Source organism: Nipponia nippon, unplaced genomic scaffold, assembly GCF_047370975.1.
Source record: "Nipponia nippon isolate SJK-2023a ecotype South Korea unplaced genomic scaffold, ASM4737097v1 scaffold_20, whole genome shotgun sequence".
Classification (NCBI taxonomy): domain Eukaryota; kingdom Metazoa; phylum Chordata; class Aves; order Pelecaniformes; family Threskiornithidae; genus Nipponia; species Nipponia nippon.
In genome coordinates this window covers 6,845,952-6,872,641 of record NW_028262337.1, presented here as the reverse complement: position 1 = coordinate 6,872,641, position 26,690 = coordinate 6,845,952, and the positions used below count along the sequence as shown (strand labels likewise).

The window sequence follows — 26,690 nt, the reverse complement described above, 5'->3', positions numbered from 1 at the left end:
AAATGTAAAAGGCAAGTTGTTTTAACCATGGAATATTACTCATATATCAGTAAGCCTAATTATAATAAGCTTGGTTATTTCACAGAAATGAAGTAAAAGAAAACCAAGGAATGAAAGAGGGGAAAGTTTAAAAAGATAAAATAGTGAGGGGGAAAAAAAAAAGAAAAAAATACCACAAAGCTCTTTATATATGGGTTCAAGGAGTAACTGGATGTGCTCATGGAAAGGAAACCATTCTGGTTCAGGACATTGCTAAACAAGGTGGAGGCTGGAAGAGCTGTCAGGGGAAGTACCATACAAATTTTAGATTTCTCCTAAATTATCCTATTGCCCTTTTGCATCTCTCTACATGCTTAATTTTAAGTATTGCATGTTTCTTAAGCATAAGCAAAATATATTACAAAACATACACATCATTCAGGTAATGCAGATTAATTAATTGTACATAACAGTTTCACCTAGAATCCCCTGAATCTTCAGTACTTGAGTTACCAACATCAATATTTTAAGCTGTAAAGCAAAATAGAAAGCAAAAGGCATGCATCTTTAATTTGGAGGGAATATAACACAAAGATTTCTGGCATTTCCATTAGTCTCAAATAGTGTGCTTACAATAATACATTCCATTTCAGTAGCAGCAGATGAAACAAAAACAAAACTTCAACATTTTAGTCAAATATGGAGTGTCGTGATAAAAGACAGCCAGTGGATGGCAGTGCTAAAGTACTGAATTCATCATTCTGTCATTATTTATTATTTGCGCTGCTGCAGCAGCTCTGAGCTCCAGCCAGGAAGGGAACACAGTCAGGCTCAGTTCTTTGGAAGCCCAGGATGAAAGGATGGGCTCTGCCACAAACAACTTAAAGTCGAAGCATAAGATGATAACCAAGAGACAGTCAGATACTAACCCCAGGAGAAGGTACAACACAAGTCCCTGTGTCTGAAGTAGTAAATCTCACAGAGCTACCAAAGGGAGTTTCATTCAGTGAGTTGAGATGGAAAGTAACAGAAACAAGGGCAGAGAAGGGGGAAGTGGAAAGTTTTTTAAAATCAGAGAGACTGAAATATGTTTTAAAGTGAGGAGCCAGATTAGCTAATGAAAAGAATAAAAGAAAGGATGAGTGCAAGGCTGCTCAAATGAGAGAAGGTTAGTGGGACAAATGTGGGTGAAGTTATGGTACTGAAAAAGGCAAAACCAGCAGCTTGCCATATGATAAGAAAGGAAAAATACATAAAAAAAGTGGGAGTAACATATTTTTTCTATTATCTCTTGGAAGAAATAGCATGGTCCTAGAGAGGGGAAAAAAAAGCAGAACATGGAGATGATATGAGGAGATAAGAAAAAGCCATTGAAGGTTGTGAACTGGAGAGGCAGGTGGTTTAGACAGGAAGATGCAATGTCAAAGGCAGAAGAGCACAGATGCACTGCAAAGCCTGGCTATGGGAGTTCCAGCAGAAAGATGAGGATATGCAAGAGAAAGACAAGTGAATGAGCAAGCCAGTGAGGATCAGTGAGCCAATATAAGGAATTACAGGCCAGGATCTGTGATGACAGACAGGAAAACAATTTTAAAAAGAAGGAGAATAAAGAATGGAAAATTGGGGAAAAAATGTTCCCAACATCACAGTTCCAATACTGGGAAAAAAGGGAACAAGGCAGCTGAAATATGACAGAAGTCATCAGTGTTGTACTGGAAGAATTGTCAGGTTTACATTTCAAGGCATCAGTGAAGCAGGGAGCTCTGAATGTGGTTGTCTTGCAGAGGTGGCCTGAGTACTTAATACGCATCTGTTTGAACTGCTGTTGCTGCTCAGGGCTTGCAAATGCAGACAGAGGCAGCAGTGGTAACACTTTTTATATCTTTCTTGTTAAGGGATCACTGCTCTAATTAACAGAGCATGAGATCGAATTTGTGGAGAGTCTCCATTTTAGCAAAAAACAAGTCTCTAACCAGGTTAAAAAATGGATTCTTCAGAGAAATCATTAGCACTCTCATGAACACTAGAAAGAAGCCAATAAGCAGTCCACTAGCTAGGGCAGAGCCCATGTTTTAACTGCCACTCTAAAGGGAGAAAAGCATGTGTAGTCCCCCTGCGATCCTGAAGAAGCAGACCAGAGTGTAGCAGACCAGACCAGAGGACCAGGACACTCTCAGTACAGAAGTCTGTCTGAACTCCACTATGTCTTCTGAATGTATCTAGGGGAAAAGATATGTGACAATAAGCACTCCTTAAGTCTACCCTTTCCCCATTTCCACAAGGTCACAGAACACAGCCTGGCTGCAAAATCCTGGTCTTTCCAGGACTTGGCCAACTGAACCTCACTCAGTAAAAAAGTAGCTGGTGTGGGGAGTATTATGGGCTTCTTTAGAGAGGCTCAGCACTGTTTCCTTGATCAGGTGAAATATCAATATAAGCTCCGATTAGTATAGTTACACAAAATTTGCTAATTTCTATTAAACCTTGCTTCCACCTTTCAAGCACCAGAACACAGCCAGGGAATACTGACCGTAGGGAACTGCAGGGTCATTGGCCTGGTAAATGGCCACCAGTACACCCATTCCCCAAACTGGCCAGCCTACTGCTATTCTGCAAATACCTTCTGTAGACAGTAGCATCCCTCTGCTGCTTTCCCTGGTAAAACAAATGTCAAGAGGATGCAATTTACTCCAGGATTTTTTCCTCGTAACTACAGTATTATCCTGCCTTCTCCTAGAGGACATGCTGCTTTACAGACTGCATTTGAACGTATCTGTAAACCTTGGCTCCATGTTTACAAAAAAAAAACAAACCAAACCAAACAAAACCCCAAATGTGGACTACTTTGGAACAAAAAGAGTCTCTGTATTCCAATAAACACAGATACTGACATACAGAGATTTGAGTTATTTGTCAGGATGAATTATCCCCTTCTTCAATAGGTGGAGAAATAGTTGTGGGATTTTTAATTTGTGTGGGGTTTTTTTTCTGAAATAAAGCCAAAATAATCTGTAATTTTGCAAAGAATAAAGAATAACAGAATTATTCTGGCTGCAAAAATTACCTTAAATAAAGGGAAATTCCACGGTAGGGAGTTCCCTTATTTGTCAGTGACTGGCAGGTCTGGTCCTGATCTGAAACTGCAAACGGGCTGAAATATCCCTTTAACTGGCATGTGGAACAACTGCCAGAGAAGAGAATTTTTGAGGTAAACTTGCATACATTTCCCAGTTCTCAACAGTCTGCTCACCTTTTAAAAAAATTGCATTGTATTGTATCTGGTTCAGATTCATAAAGGGAATGTACTTTAAAATAATGGCAGACAAGGATGGCAAACCTGGAGAGATAATAAGGTTCATCTGAGCCTTTAATATGCCAATAAAATCATGAAATGAGGATATATTTTCGCATCCAGAACAGGAAGCCAAATTACTAGTGATACAGCTTATTCTTCTGTTTCTGAGCCAGGAAGGCCTGGATTTATTAATAAAATGCTGTGAGTATGCGTCTGAAGTTACAGCGAAAAAAAACTTTTCCCTGAAAGGTTCTGGCCAAGACTCTAGGAGAGCAGAAAAGGCATGCAGCTACTGAGCAGAGTAATTGCACCTCAGTTTAACAAATCAGATATAATTGTCTGTCTTTCCAGATAAACTGCTATTGAAATTCCTTATGATTTATGGGATTCCTCTCTCAGAATCTGTGATATTACTGTATCACAGATATTACTGGCAGAAAAGAGCCAGTTAAACTTCAAAGTCCAGCCTGCTTTAAAAAACCTTTTAAAATGCATTTTCTATGTGTGTTTCAGCTCAGAAACAATTTTGAATGAAAAAATGTATTAAATTGCTTGAGACATTTATTTGTCCATGAAAAGAAATGTGCTTACATGGCTTTAGGAAAAATAGGCCAATGTTTTGCTTCACTGGGTTTTCCTTTTTTGTTCTTAAGATCTTTTAAGTTGAAGAAACTTCCAGGTTGCAGCTTAAATTAAGCTAAGTAATTAGTAAGTCACTTACAATCTTTTTTTGAGTTAGAAATAAAAACATTTTGAAAGAAGACCACTGTGTCCTTTCCAGTTGCTTGGGACATTTTACAAATGGAATCCAAAACAAAGAGCTCAGTAATATTCAGTTTGCTTAGATGTATATAATAAGTTTGCACTAACTTCATTTGTTGATCAGGAAATCAGTTATGTTGTAAACAAAAAGAGAATATTTTCACATTGAGAAGTCTTCTTTTGATCTGCTTTTTAATTCACGAGATTCGAAGGTGTTCTAATATGCCTTTATATGGTTGTTGAATCAGGATCTTTTTTGATGAAATGCAAATTGATTTTATCTTACGTTCAAACAATACAGAATCATTATTGATTTTATGTCCTAATCATAGAATCATAGAATAGTTAAGGCTGGAAAAGACCCTTAAGATCAAGTCCAACCGTTAACCTAGCACTGCCAAGTCCACCACTAAACCATGTCCTCAAGCACCACATCTACCCATCTTTTAAATACCTCCAGGGATGGGGACTCAACCACTTCCCTGGGCAGCCTGGTCCAATGCCTGACTACCCTTTCACTGAAGAAGTTTTTCCTAATATCCAACCTAAACTTCCCCTGGCGCAGCTTGAGCCCCTTTCCTCTCGTCCTATCACCTTTTACTTGGCAGAAGAGACCAACCCCCACCTCGCTACAACCTCCTTTCAGGTACTTGTAGAGAGCAATAAGGTCTCCCCTCAGCATCTTCTTCTCCAGACTAAACAATTGCAAAACCTAATAATTTTCCAAATATAATTCTCAGTTGTTAAACCCATCACTTTCCCTTCAAACACTTTTAATATTTCAGGCTTCTTTTTTCCCCTCTTCTGGAAATAATGGGTGTTTGAAACAAAATGGCAAGTTACTACTCCTGTGCTAAACAAAGCAGACTGAATTCCTAAACCTCTTCAGTCAAAGGTGGCATGCTATTAAAAACATGGTACCAAAACCAATTCTTAGCTGGGATTTCAGCTACATCTCAACACCAGTCATCTCTGGGCTTGCTACACAGATCTGCAGTGGAGGGGAGGGAGGATGGGCGTGTTTTGTGTGTGCGTGCATGCACCTGTAATACTGAAGGATGGGAGCAGTGTGGAGAAAGGGAACTTTGTAAAGAGGGACTCGAATGTTTTTGGGGATGCTTCTTAGACTGTTTTTCCAGCTCAGTGATCACTGTCATGCACAGGCTGAATTTATTTCACAACCGAGGAAGATTAGTTCTTGTTTCACCCCTCAGGGCACAAACACCACTCTGTATGCTTGCAATGGCACTAATGCTGTGTTAGCTGCAGAGTTCGTTCCCTGAAAATGGACAAACTGATATTCTGATGGTTTTGCCTTGATTTTCTTGAAGTCTTGTTTCTTCTTATATACATACATTTAGGAGCCTTTGACTTTGGTTTAGGGGACCCTTTTTTCTAAACCTTGAAGCTGAAATAATCTTCCTGTGGCTGGCTGAGTGCAAGCTCGCTCAGGCTGGGAAATTACCTTGAGTAGGTGCTGTTCTTAGCAGCTCTGCTCTCATTTCTTCTAGAGAGAAAATCTTTCAGCCTGCATCAGTAGGAGATTCACATGGAAAGTCGTGTATTTTTATCCTTCAGAAGTAACGCAATCATATCTGTTCTCAATGCTTAAGCATTCGAGGCAGGGACAAGCCAGCAACCAAATGTCTGCTGTTTAAAAGTAGTTCAAGGTAATACATTTTATTTTTGTTTGTAAAAAGCCAAGAGTTTATGTGTGTGAGCTAATGCAATCAAAACTGATTAACAGTAACTTGTTAAGCTGCACTAACTTGATTGCTTCCAGTCATGTGTGCACACCCACTCATTAATTTTCTCTAACCTGAGCAGAAAACCAACCTATCCTTCAGTCACTGATGCTTGTTTATTTTACAGCCTTGCTTAGAGCTAAATCATAATTTCTGTAATATTAGAACAGCACTGCTGAATTGACCTGGACTATTCTGATTGAGTTCAGCTCTTTTCTGTTCAAAGTCCTACATCCTCTGGCTTAATTCAGCCCTTCCTTCAACACACAAACCAAACCCCCACACTGCAGTAGCTTCTTTTCCATTGTCATCTCCTCAGTGACCCCCCAGGCAGACTGCCTTCTGATTTTAGAAGGAATACCACCTACACCAGTGAAACACTCTGGCAAGTCCATGTGTTTCTTTTTAGGACTGAATAATATACTCTGTCAGACTTAATGCAGGCCAGTTACTCAGAGTTGTCCACTGTTCTGTCATCTAAATGGTCTGCTATATTATGATAGTATTAAAATGTTGAAGCTTGGTGGCTGTTTGGGACAATATGATACAGGTGATTTCTTGAGTTGTCCTGTTTTCATATCTTGCACATCATGCTGGCATCCTTCTGTGATGGCCCACTACATGAGTACCTACATGATTTCCCCAGGGAGATTACCCAAGTCGGATGTGCGAGTACAGTCTCTTCTTTGCTCAGCTTCCTGAGCAAAGAAGTAGTTGGGTCTGACACAAGAGGTCTTGATCTTCCCTGAACGCTTCCAAGGGTGCTATGATACTTTCATGGGAGATGGAAGAAGCCTGATAGTGTTCCTATACCATATTATACAGAATGGGGAAAAATAGTAATACTTCCACTTCTTTGAGTCAGCTGATTTTGATTCCAGTGCATCCAGCAATCCTGAATGAAGCTTCTGGATTCAGTGGGTCTTCGTTCAGATCACCATCACTGAGACATAGTTAGCTGCCCTTATCACCCAGCAAAGGCTCTTGTTTCTAGTCTGCTCAAAAGCACAGGCACTGTGATCATAGAACCATAGAATCGTCAAGGTTGGAAAAGACCTTTAAGATCATCGAGTCCAACCATTAACCTATCACTGCCAAGTCCATCTATACCCATGATATGATGATATATATCATATCATATCTATACCAATGATATGATGCTGGTGATGCACAGTAAGGTACACAGGTAACCAGGTAATACTTCCTGATACTGCCTGGATTAAATCTCAAAATGCTGATTTAAAAGCACCTTGGTATTCACTGTTCCTTTCCAGTCCCTTAGTCTGTAATGGATATCATCATTGTGTCTTTCCGAGTCTTGACAGAGTTCCTCACCTTGGGTGCTAATGCAGTTCAATTGGAAGTAAGATTGTAATTTAGGTAACCTAACACTGATGACTTCAACAGAGTAGACTCCGAGTATTCAAAGGCTTCTTTCAAAACTAATAAAGTATATCTTCAGGAACTGACATGCTAAAAAGGTGGCATGAAAAATTAAAGTAGTTTCTTGTACAAAATATCCATTACACCTGGAAAGTTCCTGGTGCATTAGTACATGGCATATCTTGGTGTGTATTAGCCATGTGTAATAATCCACATTTGTTTTGAGCTGTCTTTTGGATCTGTGATCATAAGGCAGCCAAGTGTTGTTTTCTTCATCAACATGCCATAGAGCAGAGTAACTTGATTTGTGCTTTAGCAATACTGTTGACTAATTAGGGCAAGCTCTGTTGCTGTATTAGAAAGAAGTACCAGGAGGACATAACTGCATGGTGTTACAGTGAAATGTGGTGTTCAGGAACACTCAGACAATAGCTGACAAGAGTCTGCTTCATTCAGGGTCTAATTTCTGTCTACTGTATGATAGAACAAGTGATTTCAAGTAACTCTTCATAAAAATCCTTTAAGGTACATGTTCCCAGAAATAAAGAAATGCTGTGGGAAAAACAACCCCGTCCTCTGTAGCTTGTGACTCCATCAACAACTTCAATTGCTTGCTCTTTCAGCCCTAAATTGCAACCTGCCCACAATGTCGTAGTCTCTAGCCCCTGCCTTAGATGCCTGATCAGCCCCCAAATGGTGTTCAGCTTTTCAATGAGCTGCAAATCACTGACAAGCCACTGACTGTTTGGGAAAAGCTGTAAGCCAGTTTCTGTCACACCCCATGATGTGGGCACAACCTTGAGAGGTGTCTCTTATCTCCAGTCAGCCTTAGCTTTTGGAGCCAGGCCTCGGCTATCTCATATTAGGACTAGAGAATTGGTTTTGAAGTCTTTAGAAATTCAGATGACATGACTTAAGCACTGTTCCTGCAGAACAAACTAACTTGGAGAGCTATGATTTCTGACTCCGCAAAATCAGTATTACACACCAAGCCATTTGGATTCTCCATATGCAGATGACGATAAAGTGTAAGCTGCATGGAGCAGCCAGCCACCCGTCCTGCTCGCTGTCCTTAGAGCACAGCTTCTGCTGGCTAGTGTCATTACATGATATTTCCATTACTGTATCAGAGTGCAATCTAGAATCAGAGTTCATTGCTGCTAAAATCTGAATCTGAGCAACGTGCATATTTCAGCATACCTAATTCATATGTTTCTTGTGTGCTTACTTGGCTTCACCTATAAAATGTTATAGGGGCAGCAAAAAAAAATCCTAACAATTAGGGTAAACTATCACCTTACTCTCTGTTCTCCATTTGTGGTTTTGCACGTGGTATATTTGTGTTCCAGCGTATGGGCAAGGAAAACACGAATGTCTCATCTAAGCTGTATTTATAAAATGTTATTGGACAGTAAGTCTGAATCAGCCTTATATACAGCAATGAGTGGATGTCGTGCTTAATCCAAATTTGGATGTTTACACTGAAAAAGGAGGCTGCAACAGATTTTCTGGTTCAAAAAGAAGACTACTTTCCTGTTCATCTCCTTTCCTATTTTGTACATTCTGTATAAACAGTATGGATTTTTCCTTGCTTTTATGTTTCCTATGTTTCTCTATTAGAAAAAAAAAATAATAAAAAATGCCCCAAAACAACTCTATAAAGATGGAGTCAATTCTTGTGACAATGTGACAAAAGCTTTAGCTCGTGCTGTGGAGCACAGTGCAGGGATTCCAGACAGCCACTGTCCCCTAGGGCTTTTAAAAGTCTGTTGGCAGCTTTAATCTTTCAAATAGGCTATGTCCCAAGTTTGCAGCCAGAGAATCCAACGCAGACTATGCCAGTTGGCTTTAAAGCCTGGCCAGCATCCTCAGACAGTGCTTATCCTGGGGAGATAAGTGACTTTTTCATTCAAATGGAGGAGTGTGGCAAACCAGTATGATCATGCTTTAAACTGATACAAAGCATCAAGATTCTTTCCACTAGTCTTATAATTTATGCTACAAAAATTGTGTCAGGATTAACGAGGAATTTTATCTTGACCATATCTTGTCCATGAAAAGGTATGAGTCAAATTGGTGTAAATATGTTTCGTACATTTTCCCCCCTCTATTTAGACAGAGCTCTTATTTGTCCTGTTGATGTCTCCCATCTGCAATATGTGTCCTCAAGATCACTCACTTGGCATTCTTCATGTGTGTCTAGAAAGTCTTAATCTGAGTTTACTATGGCCTTTACGAAGACAAACCTTATTCAGGACATTCCCTGCAAAGCTCCACACTGGCAAGTGCAGACACACATTTCTAGTGGTCTCTCTTCTCCTTAATTGGTGAAGGGTCTAAAGCACAAGTCTTATGAGGAGCGGCTGAAGGAGCTGGGGTTGTTTAGCCTGGAGAAGAGGAGGCTGAGGGAAGACCTTATTGCTCTCTACAGCTACTTGAATGGAGGTTGTAGCAAGGCGGGGGTCGGTCTCTTCTCCCAAGTAACAAGCGACAGGACAAGAGGAAACGGCCTCAAGCTGCACCAGGGGAGGTTGAGGTTGGATATTAGGAAAAACTTCTTCACCGAAAGGGTAGTCAGGCATTGGACCAGGCTGCCGAGGGAAGTGGTTGAGTCTCCATCCCTGGAAGTATTTAAAAGATGGGTAGATGTGGTGCTTGAGGACATGGTTTAGTGGTGGACTTGGCAGTGCTAGGTTAACGGTTGGACTCGATGATCTTAAGGGTCTTTTCCAACCTTGAACGATTCTATGATTTTATGATTCTGTTAATGGAGACTCACTTCTCCTTAATGGATACCTTGACTTTTTTCTAACCATATTAAAAAAACACCCTCGCTTTTTTAACTGTATCCTAGCAGGTCTGCAGAATGTCTGTCTAGCTACTCCTGTTATTAGATGAATATATTAAATTATCTCAACTTCATTAAGAAATAAAGGTTCTGCACTCACCCTGTCTATGCTTGTGTTAATCTTCCTGCCTGCTTCTTTGTCTGTCCATGCATGCATCTCTAAGTTCCTTTTTAGTAGGGGCAAAGTTAATTACTGCCCTGTAATTGGGATAGAAGAGACAAATTAATGCCAATCTTGAGGAAAGAAAGGAAAATTTTTGTACTTTTTATTTGGTAACAGTCAGCTGAACAATTTCGTCTAACTTCTGACTTAGCACAGCACTTTTATCTCTTCTCCAGGGTGGGGACCATCATAGTTTATATGGGCTGAGTTCAACTATGTCCCATAGGAAAGGTTAGGAAGTAAAACCCAGAAACTTTGCAGAAGGCCAGGCTTCACCATTTTAATGTGGTAAATAACTTGCAATGTGTTGCATAATCTTTGGTCTGCTAATGGAAGTTTGGCCTGTGTTTTATGTAACAGTGATTCATCTCATGTAGACTGTTGTGTGCTTTAGCAGTCTTTTTTGGCGGTGGTGGATTTGATAATTTTAAATTTTGGGGCTATGTGAAAATTATTCTGCTTTCAAATCTGCCTTTCCTTTGAAAAATGAAGATGTGAACAAGTATGCCAGGCATTCTAGTGAACAGAGCCTAACACTGATGTGAGCAATTTCTTTGAACCTTGAAGGTTAACAGCTCTGTCTATATTTAGAAGCTTGTGATATATTGCAGAGGGTTTACACTCCCTTTTGCTGCTTCTGTATATAGATGTGTGGCACTATCCTGTCCAGAATCCAGACAGAATCATCTATCAGCTTCCGTATCATCTGAAAAGAAAACAGCAGGTCACTTATATGTTGTAGTGTTTACTACACTGCATTACACTGTGGATCAATGGCACTTTGATTGAATCATACGTTTTTGCTCTTCTGTACAAAAAATAACACAGCCGCTTTAGATGTGTCTGCTCCCTTTTTGAGCACTCCCACCTTTTCCAGATTTCCTGACCCAATGTGGATTAAAGATTACTCACCACACTATGCAATTGCTTTTCTATTCAAGGGTCTGGTGTGTGCTAAACTGCTTTGCAAAAGCTGTGGATATCTGTACTTTCAGTATCATGCTTTCACCAAATTAATGATAATTTCTGGAATTGTTGCTCTTGACACAAGGTGCATTTGAAAAGTGCAAATTAAATCCTGCGTTGGTTTCAGTGCATTAAATTAATATTTAATAATGCTTCCTCTAACAAGTAACAAGCTACAGTATTTTATCAGTGTTCTCCAATGAAATGCAGTCCAGCAAGAGCTCAAGTAGGATGAAACTTAGAGGAGTGGGGTCATGCTGTTTTATAGAAAAGAAAAAAAAAAAACCTCCAGGGCAGAAAACCCAGAAACATGTACATGTTGTCTCTTAGAAGTGCCTCAGCACTCAAGGGGTGGCAAACAGGGGCACTGAACTGGAAGAAGAGCAAGAAAGTACCACCTCCAGTAAGGAAGCCCATGAGAGATGGTGAGAAGAAGAACCATCCTATTTTCATAGTTTTGCCAATCTGCACTTTGACAGTTAATAATTATGTTGTAGCAGTTGCCTGGGAATTTGAAGCACTGATGAGTATTTTGTGCATTTGTGTCATATGTTGGGCATTCAGACTGTTTGCCACAGACAGATGCTTGTGATGCTAGAAAGAACTAGCTCTACTCTATCTTGCTTATTTACAGGTAGAAACAATTTAATACTTCTGTTCTTTGTCCAGTGCTGCTGCTACTTGTAAAACTTTTCATCTCCAGGGTTCCGCCCCTTCTTCATTTCCAAATGTGGGAATTAGACTAGATCAGTAAAAAATGAAATTGAATTTGATCATGAAAAAAATGAATTTGATCGCTCAGAAAACACATTCATTTCTAAGAATTCACTCAACCCTTTCTTTGCTTTTTGCCTAAACAACCCGAGTAACAGATAAAGTGGGTAGGTGTGAGAAAGACTGGCAAATAATTTACTTGAAGCTGTAGGCTATTCCATCTTTACAGAAGTCATTCAGATGACTAAAGCAGGATTCCTTGCTCTACACAGCTGTGCCACTTTTAAGTGTCAAAACACAGGAGAAAATGGGGTAGCTATATGCAAATAGTAAAAATACTCTTTATAAAAGGGAAGAAGTGAACAGATAGTGAGGAACAGGTAAGCCAGCTGCCACACAGCAGATAATACCATTTCACAGAATTCGAAGACAAAGAGCATAATTTTTCTGGAAGTGAGGTAGCATACATATTCACACTATGGCTGTTTAAATGGAGAAGAGGAGAGGAAAGGGAAAGATGGATGTGGCCTATATTCTACTGAAGCCTTTGTGTAGCTGTGTAACTCATTAAAGAATCCTGATCGGAAATGATAGTCTAGGGCATTTCCTGGTGTTTTCATGACCCAATGAAAATGTGAAGAGGTACTAAACCCAGCTGGTCATTAACTCCCCTGTTAATGCCCTGGGATGATTCATGATATCCATAATAACCGATTGGATTTGGCTTCGTTGGGCAAATAAAACCTCTGAGTTCCTCCCACGGTGCCATGTTTCTTCTGGTTTGGTGTGATGATCAGGCTTCCATGCTTTCCAGCCAGGCTGGGACTGTGGTTTCACCTGAAGCAACACCTTATTCCAACCACTCCTGCAGAGACCTTGTTAAAAGTTGCAGACTTCTTCCACAGGGTCTGTAAAAATCAATTTCTCTATTTCAACTAACAGGAATAAGAGATGGTAGTAAAAACAGCTACACAAATACTAAGCATTATGATAATTTTGAATATTGGGGAGTTTTGTTTCGTCCTTACAGGCTCTCTGGTTGTACTTAACTGTTTTTTTATTAGGTTCTTGCAATACCTGCAAAAACATTACTGCCTTGTGGACAGTATATAAATTATAAGAATGTAGCAACTCAAACGCAAATCATATTTCTCCATTTATCAGAAAGCCTTTTTCTGATTAGATTTTCATGGACTTGAAATACATTGTTAAATACTCATATTTTATGCTTAAACTTAAATAACATTAAAATAGCACCAAAGTAATGGTAATTTCTGCTGAAAGCTGCAACTTGTAACTCATCACTATAAATTCACTGCAGGAAAATACAGGAGAATTAAAAACTAAATCATATTGGATTTTTGTCATTAGAAAATTCATTTTCATCTTGATTACTATCGTCTACTAGGTATGATAACTGAAAACTCCAAGTTTTCCCTGTCCCCGTTGTCCCCTGGAGAGGTCTGACTCCATATCCTTAGTGCTACAGATGCTACTCTTAAGATCAACAGCCCTTCAGCCTACCTGTATTTACAAGACTATATTTTTTGGAAACCATTTCAAGCGGCAGCTTTCAGTGCTGAAGTGAAGGAACCCCTCTTTCCCTTCCTCTCCTCTCCCCTACAGTGTGTCATCCCAGCACATTGCCCATATGTCACCCGTGGTGTGGGTGAGGTTGCCACAGCAACAGCACACACTTGGTCACACCCCCTATAGCTACAGAGGTGTGAGTCAGTTTGAAATTTTTATTAGGTTTTTATTCATCTGCAATGCACTGCCTGGACATCTGCAGTTACTCGCCCGTCGAGTGCTCACAAACTTGCTGGTAACCCTCAGTGAGGTTGCTTTAGGTATTTTCTTTGCGATTAAATCTCTGCAGATCGGTCCTGAATGGTCGGTCACCCACCCAACGTGTAGCACAGAAACAGCTAGTTCATCCGCCATCCCATAGACATGCCAGGCAGCTGGGCAATAACTAAGTTGATACTTACTTTTCAAAGGATATGTAAAGCAGCAGTAGTGAGTAACTGCTGAAGAATAAAACTGGAGTTACCTACAGTGCATTGAAAAATCTGGTTTTCTTTCTGTTAAAGCAGTGAGATAAGTTTTCAGTGATACCTAACTTACAACTCTGCTCATTTTTTCAGACATGGAGATGACTTGATTGTGACACCATTTGCTCAGGTAGGCACAATTTTGCCATATTTCTCACACGATCTTGCAATTTAAAGACCAAATGGCCAAACCAATTGTTTTCCATTGTTAATATCATATAAGGTATGTTTGCTTGAAACAGGAAAAAACTGTCTAAACAGAAAGTCATAAACCTCCCACTGTTATCTATACCTCTCTTTTTAATGCTTTTTGATTGTCTGAAAAGTTGAAGTGCAACAACATGATAAACACCTTTGACTGATCTCGTTTCAAATACTGTAGCAGACAGTCATGATGAAGACAAATCTGTGCTCTCTGTTATTCCCCTGCTTTTTATAATTAAGATTTCTCCTTCCGAACATCTTTTATGCATTCAAGACAAGGTAATTTTTAGATGCAAGGTAAGTTTTACCCTGCATACTTATGTTCCTTTACAAAACCATCTCTATTTGTTTGATTTTTCCATTCAGATTCTGTTTTATAAAATATCAGCTCAAAATTCTATATAATTTAGATCGAAACTCCACAATTTTTAGCAATAGAGCTGTCTTGTCATGTATGAAATGTTAACACTGATATTCCTTGAACTCATGATGACAGGTTTTACCCTGTAATAGACAGGAATGAAAGTTAATTCAGTGTAACTACAGGGGGAAAAAATAAGTCTGGAACTCATATGTGATTGAAGGTGAATGGAAAGAGAAAGGTCTCAATCAAGAAGGTGTCCAACTTCAGTCTGAATATGCAGGTTGCTTTGGTCTAATGATCAGGTGTTAAAACAATTAATATTAATTTAATAGTTTATTATATATTTAATTATACTGTAAACAGATACAGCATTTATAAGACACTGACTGATCAAATCCTTAATATGAAGAATACCTTCATCTTTTATTAGCAGAGAAAAGATTAAGCCAGGGCCTTTTCTAAGAATACTTTAAGATCTCTCAAATGGTAAATATACTTCAACAATAACGGAAGAGAAGAAATTACAGGAAAAACAAGAGAAAAACAAAAAAGTAAAACCACCTCTGGCTTTAGTTCCTCAGGAAACATAAAAACCCCAACTCTTGAGCACAGAAAAAACACAAATGGTATGGTGGTCACGCAATCCAATAATATTTACTGTAGTTGAGTTCATGTTCATTGTCATCTGAATTTTTATTACAAATTATGCCACATAGATAAGACAGGTTATAGTATGCCAAGAAAACCAGCAAATATTACACCCCATTTATGGATATTTTTTCCCTGGGACAAAACATCCTATTTGTTTTAAGGACGGTTTCATATTCTGGTTGGCATTGATGGACATGCTTCAGCAATTAGAGCAGGAGCAGTTGAATGTTACTGCTACTTGCACGAAGGTTCTGTAATTGATTATTTGAGAGCTTTTAGTATTTCAGTGCAAAACCCTGTTAGCAGTGGTTTAAATCAACCTGTTTTCATTTGCATTGAACAGGAGAAAGAGCACTCACAGGGTGAGTTACCACGTGTCACATTCCCTGACACAGGGGGAATTGAGATGCAGTTGAGAGAGCGTGTCTAATAGAGGGGAAGTGACATCTGATTAGACTCTTAGAAAAAATGTAGCCCTTATCTAAAAATTATTTGAATATGCAAAATCCCACCTCCCAGTGAAGCCTGCTCACAGACTGCATTGGCAGCTAAGCACAGGGCCCGCCGCTCTGAGTTACATTGGCAGCTCACTCAGGACTTCAGAAATTGGATCCCATGTGGCAGTACAACGTCTACACATCATACAGACCACCCCTTTAGTGTCTTCCTAGAGCAATATTTCATCATGTAGATGCATTTTTGTGTTGCAAACAGCCAAAGCACTGTTTTAATCCATTCAGGGGTTCCTGGTGGCAGTAGATCATGGCATGTGGAACATATGTTCCAGTTATTTCAAACCATCCGTATTTTCTTCAATTGATCAGGAGGCTTGTTTCATCTCTTCATGAGCCACCTGGTGGTAATAGTTCCAATTTTAGCATTTCAGTTACTATTCAGCACATCACCATGGTAGTGTGGCTGCATTTGTTAAGTGGAGGCGGAGCGGCATGCTGTGTTCCCCACATAGAATCTGGCCCCAGGACAAGATAATTTACTATTTTTACCAGAATGGAATTTTGTAAGCTAAAATTAAAAAATCTATCACAAGGATATTATTAGTTGCACTTCACTATATTGTAATATACAGCAACTGCTGTAATTTAATTATTGATAGAATTCTGCTTTGCAAAATAAAATCATTTGAGTGATTTGAAATTTAAGAACCAATTCTGTAGTTTTTTACCATCAAAAAAGTTTGATTTTTTTAATTCACATGCAACTCTTTGTATATAACTTGATTTTGAAAATAATATTATTTACTTAGGGATTAAACCTAAAGAGGTTTGCAGGTGACTGGTTGCTTTTTGCTCACAAAACTAACTCTAGAAACATTAAGCACAAGTGGAACCTCTGTGGGAAGAGAAACTGTCACTTAAATCAAATTATAATGAAAAATTGAAATATTATTTTATGTACTTGTACTATAATGTAATAGACTTATAAATATTAATACCTTTATGCAATAAATCAAGTTATTTAGCTCCACTGTAGCCAATGGCCAAACTTTCTGCTGTCATTTTCACATTCCTTGCTATGTATGTGGGGACACCCTGCGCTTGCAGAAACTCAAAATATGTGTATGTATGCTAAAGCAGCTGGGATACTGGGCAGATGCTGGACATTTCACCCCTGGACCGACAAAAGAGTTATCTCACCTGCCAGAAGAACAAATAGAAGGAGATACAAACCAGTTAGTCAAGTCTCTGGTTTCTGAAAAAGGAGAGATTCATAGTATCTCAGACAGTGGAAAAATCTGGTCAATGTGCATAGTGGTGGGCACAGGAGAGAGACTCCCTCACAGCTCTTCAGGGATCCAAGCGTGGGTCCAGCAAGGCTCATTAGCCTCCACTTGTAACTGGCCCTGAGCAAACTTGCAGCTCTTCACACTGCTTTCCCCAGCACCCCAGGTGCTAAATGTCCTGTTATTTCAGATCCAACACATACCTCAGCTAGGTTCATGTTTTCACGTGGCATCATGCCTAGCCTACTAACCTTTCTGAAACTCAGCCTTACGCAGCAGGTACAGTCATTTGCGGCAGCCCAGCAGAGCCAGAGCTAGTAAGCATGGCTGTACCTGCGATGACTCACCAAGTCACTTAGCTACCTTGGTATGTGCTTCCAATTCTCCGTGCAGCTGAATATACAGCCAATTTGAGTCCAAGAGGGCTTATTGAGCAGGAACTTGCAGCCAGGAAAGCCGACTACATTTTTTCATGGCCTGAGACAGCTCTGGGAGCCACATAGATATGTTTCTCTGATAATACTAGCACATAAAAGCCATCTCAGCATCTTGGCACACATAAACTGAACCCAGGCAGATTGACTGAAGAGAACTGAAAATGGACTGCAGTCACTAAAATGTGTGTCTTACCTTAACAGGCCCAAATTTTTTCTGTTTATGCTTTCCTTCTCCTTCCACCTTCAACTCATCCCTTCCTTTTACAGTTTATTTTCATACTTCAGCTTCAGTTTTTCTTTGTATTTTATGTATGCATTTTTTAACTTTTGAACTCCAAGATCTTCTTTCCCCTTCTGCTCCATTAATGCCTAATTTCCATCTGTGTTACAACATTTGTTAGTGTCACTGTATCCTGGCCATGCAAATTTGATGGCATATATAATTATTTTTATTCTGTGCTGAATGTAAAATATGTGAGTTTGCCTCCTGATCTTTGGAGAGGAAAACATAATGAACTTAATACTGTCTAATCAGGCAACAAATGTCTTTTTATTTTTATTATCTTAACTCATTTGGGAATTACCTACAATAGCTTGAACACTGCCAGTTGTTATTATCTCCTGATTATTTTCTGTCTGTTACAACCTTTCACTAAATCCTTCTTTTCTTTTCAGCATCCTACCCCCTTCCTACCTCATGTATGAATTCAAGGGGCTATAAAAAGAAGGTTGTATCCTCCTTGACTCAGACCTCTGGAAGCCACATTCCCATTCCTTCCTTTGTTATTCCTAGGATGGATTCACCAGGGAACCAGCCTAGTCTGGGCTGAGAAACAACAGAGGGCAACTCTGCAAAGTCATACCAGTGACTAGTGTCACTGTCTCCTCCCATTCCCAGTCTGGTTCCAAACAACCCCTGCTTCCTCTCTGACATCAGCTGAACTGCCTCTCCCTAGTTGAGAGGTGCCTCTTATTACCCTTACGTCGCACAAAATTTGTTGCATTTATCTAACTGCCTTCAGAAGAGAGTGCCTATGCCAGTTACAACAAGAAGACGCTCCTCTACTGCCTCCACTAGCTGCTGTCTTCCATGAAATTAAGTCCAGAAAGGAAGTAGTTCATTTATGTCATCTTTCCCAATGTGCAAAGCTTGTAAGAGCCTGCAGACTTTTCCCACCTGCTTAGGTGACACCTTCCTCTTACTCTGGCCTTCTGCACTAAGTCCCCAAATCAACTGCGCCCCTTAAAGAAGCCACTTTTATTTTTCCTGGCAGTCTAGACAATCTCATTCCCTTTGTCCTTTGAGGTTTGTGGGGGCTGAACTGCAAATGGAAAATTCTGTAATCATTTCTTATGCATGAAGTATTAGGCTTGAATGGGCTATTATCTTCCAAACACAAATGCTTTTGTGGTCATTTTAAAGAACTAAGTAGTATTCTGTGAAAAACTTTCCTCCTCTTCAAGTAAGTCTGTCTTTAAACAAATAAAGAGTTGTTTATGAGGAAAAAAAAAGAAATAAACTGTTGCCCTTGTATTACAGACATGTTGTTATTAAATAACGGTCAAAGGCTTCAGACAAACCAACCCTGGAAACCTTTTACAGTTGTTTTGCAATGTCCTTTCCTTTTTCTTTCAGCACAGTGGAGCAGAGATAAATCAGTCTCACCTGTGCAGAAATTTAGACTGAAACCATTTTGTCTGTTCCAGGTGCTGGCCAGCCTGCGTACTGTACGGAATAACTTTGCTGCATTAACCAATTTACAAGATCGGGCACCCAGCAAGTGAGTGTCAATTTTTGTCCACTGAACTTTTTGCAGTGATACTTTTTAAATATAAACTAGGAACAACAATTAGATGTTACAGATTTCAGTCTCTGCCACCAAACCTGCATAAAACATGTGGATGAGTAATGAGTTTATTAATCCCTTGAAGATGCTATACTTCATAGCTGAGACAACAGCCCCCTTGCCTACTAATTGTTTTTGCATTGCTGTCCTTGCATAAACTTAGAGTGGTTTTGTGCAATTTATATGATTTTCAGTAAATTAGTCATATGTCAAAGATCATTCAAAGATGATCATTCAGGCAGAGTCTGAGTCTTGCAAATGAACCAAAGTGAGCAGACAGCTACACTCATTGTGAGCTACTTGCATGATCTGAACCTAGAACTCTGCCTAACTCAACCAAGATAATGACATCCCACTTACCCACAGTAGTTCATGATTATAAATGAGACATTATAAATATGATCTTTCTCCAATCGTGTTACAGCGTCACAGTTAACATTAACATTAGTTATACTGGCAAATTTTGTAGTGGAGTCATTTCCCTCACCCCAAATGTGCGTCTCAAGAACTTAGAAGTAATTAACATTCCAAAGACAGCTGCCTACCATTGCACATGTGGTGCCACTAAAAGATATTTTCTGCGCCCTTGGTTGGAATATGCAGACCCTATGAGGCCCTGCTTGCAATCATCCACACATCCTTATGCAGCTGTGTCAGTCCACCAACTTCTAGCTTTCTTCAGTGGGCAAAGCAGTCCACTGAGCTGTTTGCCCTAAAGATTATTGTGAAAGATATATACAAAATAATGTGTGAAATGTATATGCAAAACAATAGAGTGAAAAATAATTTTTAAAAAAAGTATTTCAGGTCAGAAAACGTGGGAAGTGCAACCCATGTTAGAATAACGATAACTATGTATATAAATCAAACTTCAAGCTAGGTATAAGCTCTCGGTATGATTAGGCAGGTTTTTAATGAACTTGTAAATTCCTAAAATATTTCTCTCTTGGAGTTCCCAATCTGCAGAGAGGTTTCAGGGTCAGGTATTAATTCACTTCTACACTAGAAAGAAATATCTGTTCTAAACGAAATTCTTCTTTGGCAATGCCAGGGTATTGCATTCTCAAACAATTTCCCAAGGAAATGTATTTTCTATTATATTGTTCAAGGATTCAGTCATCTGTGAGTTTGTCAGGTTAATACCTTTTTTTTCTTTTCTTTTAAACAGACGATCACCAATGTGTAACCAACCATCTATTAACAAAGCAACTATAACAGGTAAGAAGAATTAATATGACTAAAATTCCTCTGTGAAACCATCATGGGTTTCTAAATTTAGTATTTATTTATTAAAAAGTCTCACTGAAAAATGCATTTTATAATAATAACCTTATATTGTTTCATATCCTTATATCTGTTTTATTAAAGAGGATTTGAGTCATGTCGTGACTCAAATTGGTGACTTTTCGTGTTGTATCATGTTAGCTTTCTGATTTCTGTCTTCTTAACCTGGTTTTAATTTAAGTTCTTTCCCAATTTTTTTTTTCCTTATATACCAGTGTATGACCGTGTCATGATTACCTTCATTAGTAACTTTTTGCAGTGGAATGTAGTAGAAAGAACTGGTATGAGGAATGCATCGATCTTTCACTTGGGATATGGAGTTCTGTAGCTATACGGAGGCAAAGTCTTTGCATTACAAACCCTTAGGCAATGAGGAGTAATTTTCGAAACTGATTTTCTGATTTAGGATGGTAAATTCTATTTCTATAACATTGTAGATGTGTAAGAGAAAAATAATTCCTTTGTAAAAGACACTATATTTCTAAAAAAACATTAACTTGAAAACAGGACTAGCATTATAAGTTATGTGAACACTTTTGAAAATTTTACCCTGCAGCACTTTTGGTTATTATTATGGAAACGTCCCATCTTTATGGGAACACACTTTATTTGACCTCATATTTTTTACATCATGTTAATCCTTGTGTTCTTACACTGTGTAATTTTCCAGGTAGTTACATTCTCTATGGCGTGTTTGCAGAATGAAAGAGCTCTTGCTTTGCCACTTGATGAAAGTATACAGACACTTACTAAACAGACAATTTATCATTTCAACCAAAAACTTAATGTTTCCAGGATTTTCAAAATAGCTCTTGTCTTTTTTATTCTATTATAGATTTGTAACTCAAGGAAGAAATGGTACTTCAGTTCTTTTGAGAAGTGTGGCTTTGTCATGTTCAATAGTTTCTGTCTTTGGGCTCTGGAATGCATTAACATTGTTAGTTTTTTTCATCTAGCCTCACACAACATCCATATTTACCTCTAAAAGACCCAATCTTGGCAGTTCCGTACAATTTTATTCTCCTAGGAACTCATCATGTAATCTGAGCATTTGTGTGTAGGGCTCATCAGGGAACAGAGAGTTAAATATTTAAATCTATTCTATAAACAGAAGAGCATCCTTAGTTAAGAATGTTCTGCAATCATACTGAAATTCATGGTAATTAAATAAATAGGAAGGGGAGACAGATAAATGCTTAGATCAATTACAATCATAAACCTTTGTTAATGTATTCCTTTAAGAGATAATTTTGGGCGTTGGTTTCAAATTACTCTCCATGAGACATTTCGGTTATTGATAGATGTTACACATATGTTTAATTGTGGGATTTGTCTCATACAACACAGTCATCCAGAAGTCTGTTATCTTAACTGGAAATAGAGATACTGGAAAATAGGGTTCTTTCTTTCGTTCCAAGGGACTAACTTTAGAAAGCCTACAACACAGTAAAGTCCCTGACAGTAAAATAAAATATGATATCCAGAAGAGCAGATATGCATGCACGTGAACACGCAGCGAGCCTACCTTACATTGTTTCCCACAGTTGTTTGCCTGAGGTCAGCTTTTCTCCAATAGAGAAGCTGCTCAGAGAGCAGGACCCAAGACACACTCTGCTGGAAGATGCTGTTGCTCTTTTAAAATTCCCTCCGATCTCAGGGTTTCCATTCAGTTAATCCTCAGAGTGCACTCTACATGTCAGAAGCAATAAATCAGGTGAAGTTTTAATGTTTAGAAGGAAAGTGGTGCAGTCAGTGCTGCAATTAATCTAGAAAATGCTCCTGGGCCAAGAAATTTAAAGGAAGCAAGAGAAGGCAAAGAATAGTAAGGATAATTTAATCTAATTTAGTTTAATCTGATTACTGGAATTGCTGTGCCCAAATTATGAATTGAACTGGGTGAGCTGGGGCCTGTGTGCATTGGATAGAAGTGGCTGAAAGACTTTAATGACACAGGAAAGATATTAAGCCACTATAAAGCATGAAAATCGCTACTATTAATTTTGATTGTTGAATGGAGATTGAGGCTGGATACTATTTTGCCTCAATGGGTTTGCCCGTTCCTAGTCATAGACTGGTTTTGATATTTCCATAGCAACAAATTTCATGGCATAAGCACAGAAGTATGCTTAGGTGCTTTCTTGGGGCATATAAAATCCTAGTAAAACATGTTGCACTACAGCACTATGCCATGAAGAAAGATATAATACAAACACCTTTCCTGCTCTTCACAGAATGGTTGAAAACTCTTTCAGATGCTACTAAGCTTTTCAGTTCTTCTGGGGAATGTTTGAAATGTAGCTTGTGCAGATCCTTCCTGCTGAGAAATCCTCCTGATCGTGCTGTTCTCAGAGTTCATGTCACGGAGTATCCAGAACAATACACCAGACAGGTAGAGCCCCATCACATCATCCAGATGGCTCAGCTAGCAATGTCAGTGAGAACTGATCACCGGTGTAACAAACTAGGTGACCGGAAGGCACAGTGTTACTAAACTATGTCAACGCTAAACCAGAAACAGACACTTAAGATAGAGAGTTTATGTTGCTAAGCTTCCTGGAAGAAGTGTCTTTGGGAAGACTCTAACTGAGGAAAGGGATGATCACGAAAGAAAAAGGGTAGCAAAAGGGAACTACTGCAGAAGATACAGGGAAAACGACAAGGGAAAGATAAAAAGGGATTCGGTAAAGCCAAGTGACTAACATAGCAAGAGCAAAATTTAGACATCTAGGATGTAGATATCTGTTTTGTCAAGGCTCTTTAGAGTCCCCTTATAGTCAGTGTGAATAAGCAGACATGCAAACTGACTTATGTTACATGTCATCTTTAAAGGGAGATGAATTGCTCCCTAAAAGTGCCGCCTCTCTCCCATGACTGAGGCCAGCCTGGGATAACTCCCTGTTGACTGTACAGTGCTTCTGTGCATGGTGTTCTGTGCTTCAACCAGAAGAGGGGTTCCCCTCACTGAGCCACGCTTTCCAGGCAATGAGTTTCATTTCAAGTTGATAGTAATTCTCTTAACACAACCAGTGATTATATATAACATTTTATTTTCAAAAAACTGAAACTAGCTGTGACTCAAGGATTGAGCTTGCAAATTTTAATTTTTGACTGATAAAAAAATGAGCAAGCATTAGATATCTTTTGATTATTACAGTTCTAATACCTGCATTTCTAAATTAGAATAATTTGAATTAGGAAGGAACCATATAAGGTCTTTCTTGATATGTGTCATTTAAAACAGACAGGAGATCTCACAATTTCTCTGTCCGTTAATGACAATTTGCAAACTCAGTCTGGCAGCTGCTTTTATGTGCAAAGGTTCTGCATAGAAAGAAGTCAGTTTGTCCAAAAGAATGAGTTTCTGAGCCTCTGAATACTATCACAACCACTGATTAACCGACAAGTCTTAGTTCACCTGAAATCACAGACACAGCGCCTGATTCAAATATATACATATATTAGATAGACATAATAATTCATAGTAATAGCTTTAAACTGGATTTAAATGTCAACTACATAAGTGGCCCTTTATATTACAAATACAGTGCCAAAGGACCTGTAAGTGAAGACTTGTATATGTAACAAAAAAGTCATTTAATTTAATCATAAAATAATCATAATTGCAAAATTGCACTTTTTAGAAGTTATTTACACTTTACAATTTTGCATCAAAAACTAACCCAAACCTATTTCATCAGATAGAGGAAAATATATGGAATTTTTCAATAACAACTTACATTTCATTTATTAAAATGTAGAAAGCATGTGCCTTAGTGTCAGGAAAACCCCTTCAGATTTTGTCATTTATACAAAAAACATGGTGATAGAGAAATAAACTATTTGCAAAGATTATGAGGTTATAAATCTAACTGAATTAATTTGCTACTCCATGCTTTCATTGCTTCTTATTGGACTTGAATTACAGTCTTTACATGCATGGCTTTGCATCTGAAATCCAGCAGAAATCAATATCCTGCTAATTAAATGGAATTTCTTGCATGTTTTTCATGGACTTTGTCCAACACATTTCATGATTTGTTTTGATTAGCTTCAGGTTTCCCAATTGTTTATGGTTGTGAAATGGGATCTACCAGTCTTTTGCTAGAAATTTCATTTTATTACATTGAAAGTATAATCAATCATTATTTAATAATTAAATATTAATTAATTAATTAAAAATTAGCCTCCTGTCTTTCAGTATGATACACTTAAACAAATATCATTATGGTAAGGTAAACATCTATATTCATACAGACTAAACTCCTTCTAAATACAAGCAGCTGGACATAACAAGAGAAAACAAAGGTTACAGATGAAAAGCAGTAGGTCATGTCTTAAGGCATTGGGAATAATAGATTATTTTGAGTGTGTATATCTCTGTGTAAGTGTATCTCTCACTCATACCACCCCTGTAACTGAAAAATATTATTGAATAACAGGATGGAATTAAAATAGAATAAATTCCTGTTCACTAAGAAGTAATATTCTTGATATGCTTTAAACTGTTCAAAAGTCCAGAAGGCAAAGTGTTACATACCCTGCTGACTCTTCCAGGGCCTGACTGGACTGTACAGTGTGTCACTGCATGGAGATGTCCTCAATAGTCCAAATGCCCTTTATTCTTTCCTGTGTATGGGATTCTGCCAGAGCACAGCAGGGGATAAAGTAAACATGAGAGCAGGAGTGGACAAAAAAAAGCAAAAATGCATGCCTTACAGATGCTAATTCATGCAATACTGGGGTAATTGCCACTAGCTTGGGAGTGGGTATATTGGACTGAGGAGATCCTAATGTCTATGAAAACAGAGACTTAAAAATAAAGAATATTTCATTTTTTTAACAAAAGAAAACTCATAATACAGTATCAGTGTCACATTTTAGAATGCTAAAGACCTTAGATTTCATACCCAGACTTAGGCAGACATACAAAACATGCCCTATTCAAGATGTAATTGCAGTATACATATCAATGCTTTACATTTAGTCATCAGGATTACATTTATAATGAAAACTTCCCACTCTTACTTAATTTGCCCACTGACTATATTTTTATCTTATTACATAGAATTATTCCTATGGTAAACGGCACCACCAGACTTTTGGCAGAGGTGAGGTAAAATGTTCTGAAATCCTCACTCAAGTTTATTGAGTAAAGGGTGCTTTCCGGAAGCACTGGAGAAACCTGACACACTGGTTTTAAAGGGGGATGTTTTTGATCCATTTGGCCTTTTTCTCTGTGCAGTATGTTGAATGATATGTAAATGTTCTGTTCTTTGTACTTTTGCTTATACCCATACACCTATAGATATTTTTTAATGAATTTAACTCATAGAATTGTAGAATCATAGAAGCATTTAGGTTGGAAAAGACCTTTAAGATCAAGTCCAACCGTTATCAAGTCCAACCATTGTGTCACCTCAGACAATTATTTTAATTTCAGCGTAAATACCACAGACACTTATATTTTCAAGTGTGAATGTGATTTGTAGCCTTTTCACATCTTTCAGTCTGTGGTAAATGCCATCTATTATTTGAGAAATTAGCAGATGTGTATCTGCAGACTCGCGGCAGATTAACAGTATACATCACCGGTGGTTGAATTCAAGCATTACAAGTACTTTATATGCACAAAAGTTACTGGCACACACATGCCGATCCACCTCAGTTTACTTCCTAGGGGAATAAGTTCAATACTCACATTTAGGACCAGAATTCTTAGTAAGAGTCAATTAAATGTGTCCTTTTAACTTCTGTGAATGCTTTTGAAATTTCCCCTTTATGTGAACTGTGTGAAGACAGCCATATTCATGACAACTGTTTTCTCAGATAGACCAAAAAAATAGTACATTGTGTAGTTTGGTGTGGATTTTACGCTACGTGAAGAGCAGTAGAACAAGAGAGAGGAACTGACAAACTGAAAGAAAACTATGTGGAAGGTTATATACCTATATTAAGCTGTTCATATTAATGGAGTACTGAAAATGTGTTTTTTGGAAGATACCCATAGCACACATACATATAAGTGCTATTTGTCACTGTCAATAAGATAAATAATTATTTAACATTTTGTTATTTCTATCCAACTCAAGTCCTGCCTTTAAAAATAAAATGCCTCTTACAGACTCACATCCCAGGCCTAATATTCTATTTTATATTAAACTGAAGTACTTGACACAAAAAACTTCGTAGAATTCAAAGTTGACTGAGATATCCTGGTTTCTTGCACAGCTAGTCATTTAATTATCATCTGTGC

General features: G+C 38.4%; 1 protein-coding gene across 5 annotated transcripts in view; it reads left to right on the top strand.

Moving 5' to 3' along the window:
- PDE4D (phosphodiesterase 4D) overlaps positions 1–26,690 on the top strand; it is a 533,586-nt gene that overhangs the window by 408,580 nt on the left and 98,316 nt on the right. For all 5 annotated transcript variants that reach the window (XM_087759654.1, XM_087759655.1, XM_087759658.1 and 2 more), the window contains 3 exons: positions 14,003–14,039; positions 19,014–19,087; positions 20,322–20,371. In XM_087759654.1, the coding sequence (XP_087615780.1) occupies positions 14,003–14,039; positions 19,014–19,087; positions 20,322–20,371 (161 nt within the window). The remainder of the gene's footprint in view (positions 1–14,002; positions 14,040–19,013; positions 19,088–20,321; positions 20,372–26,690) is intronic.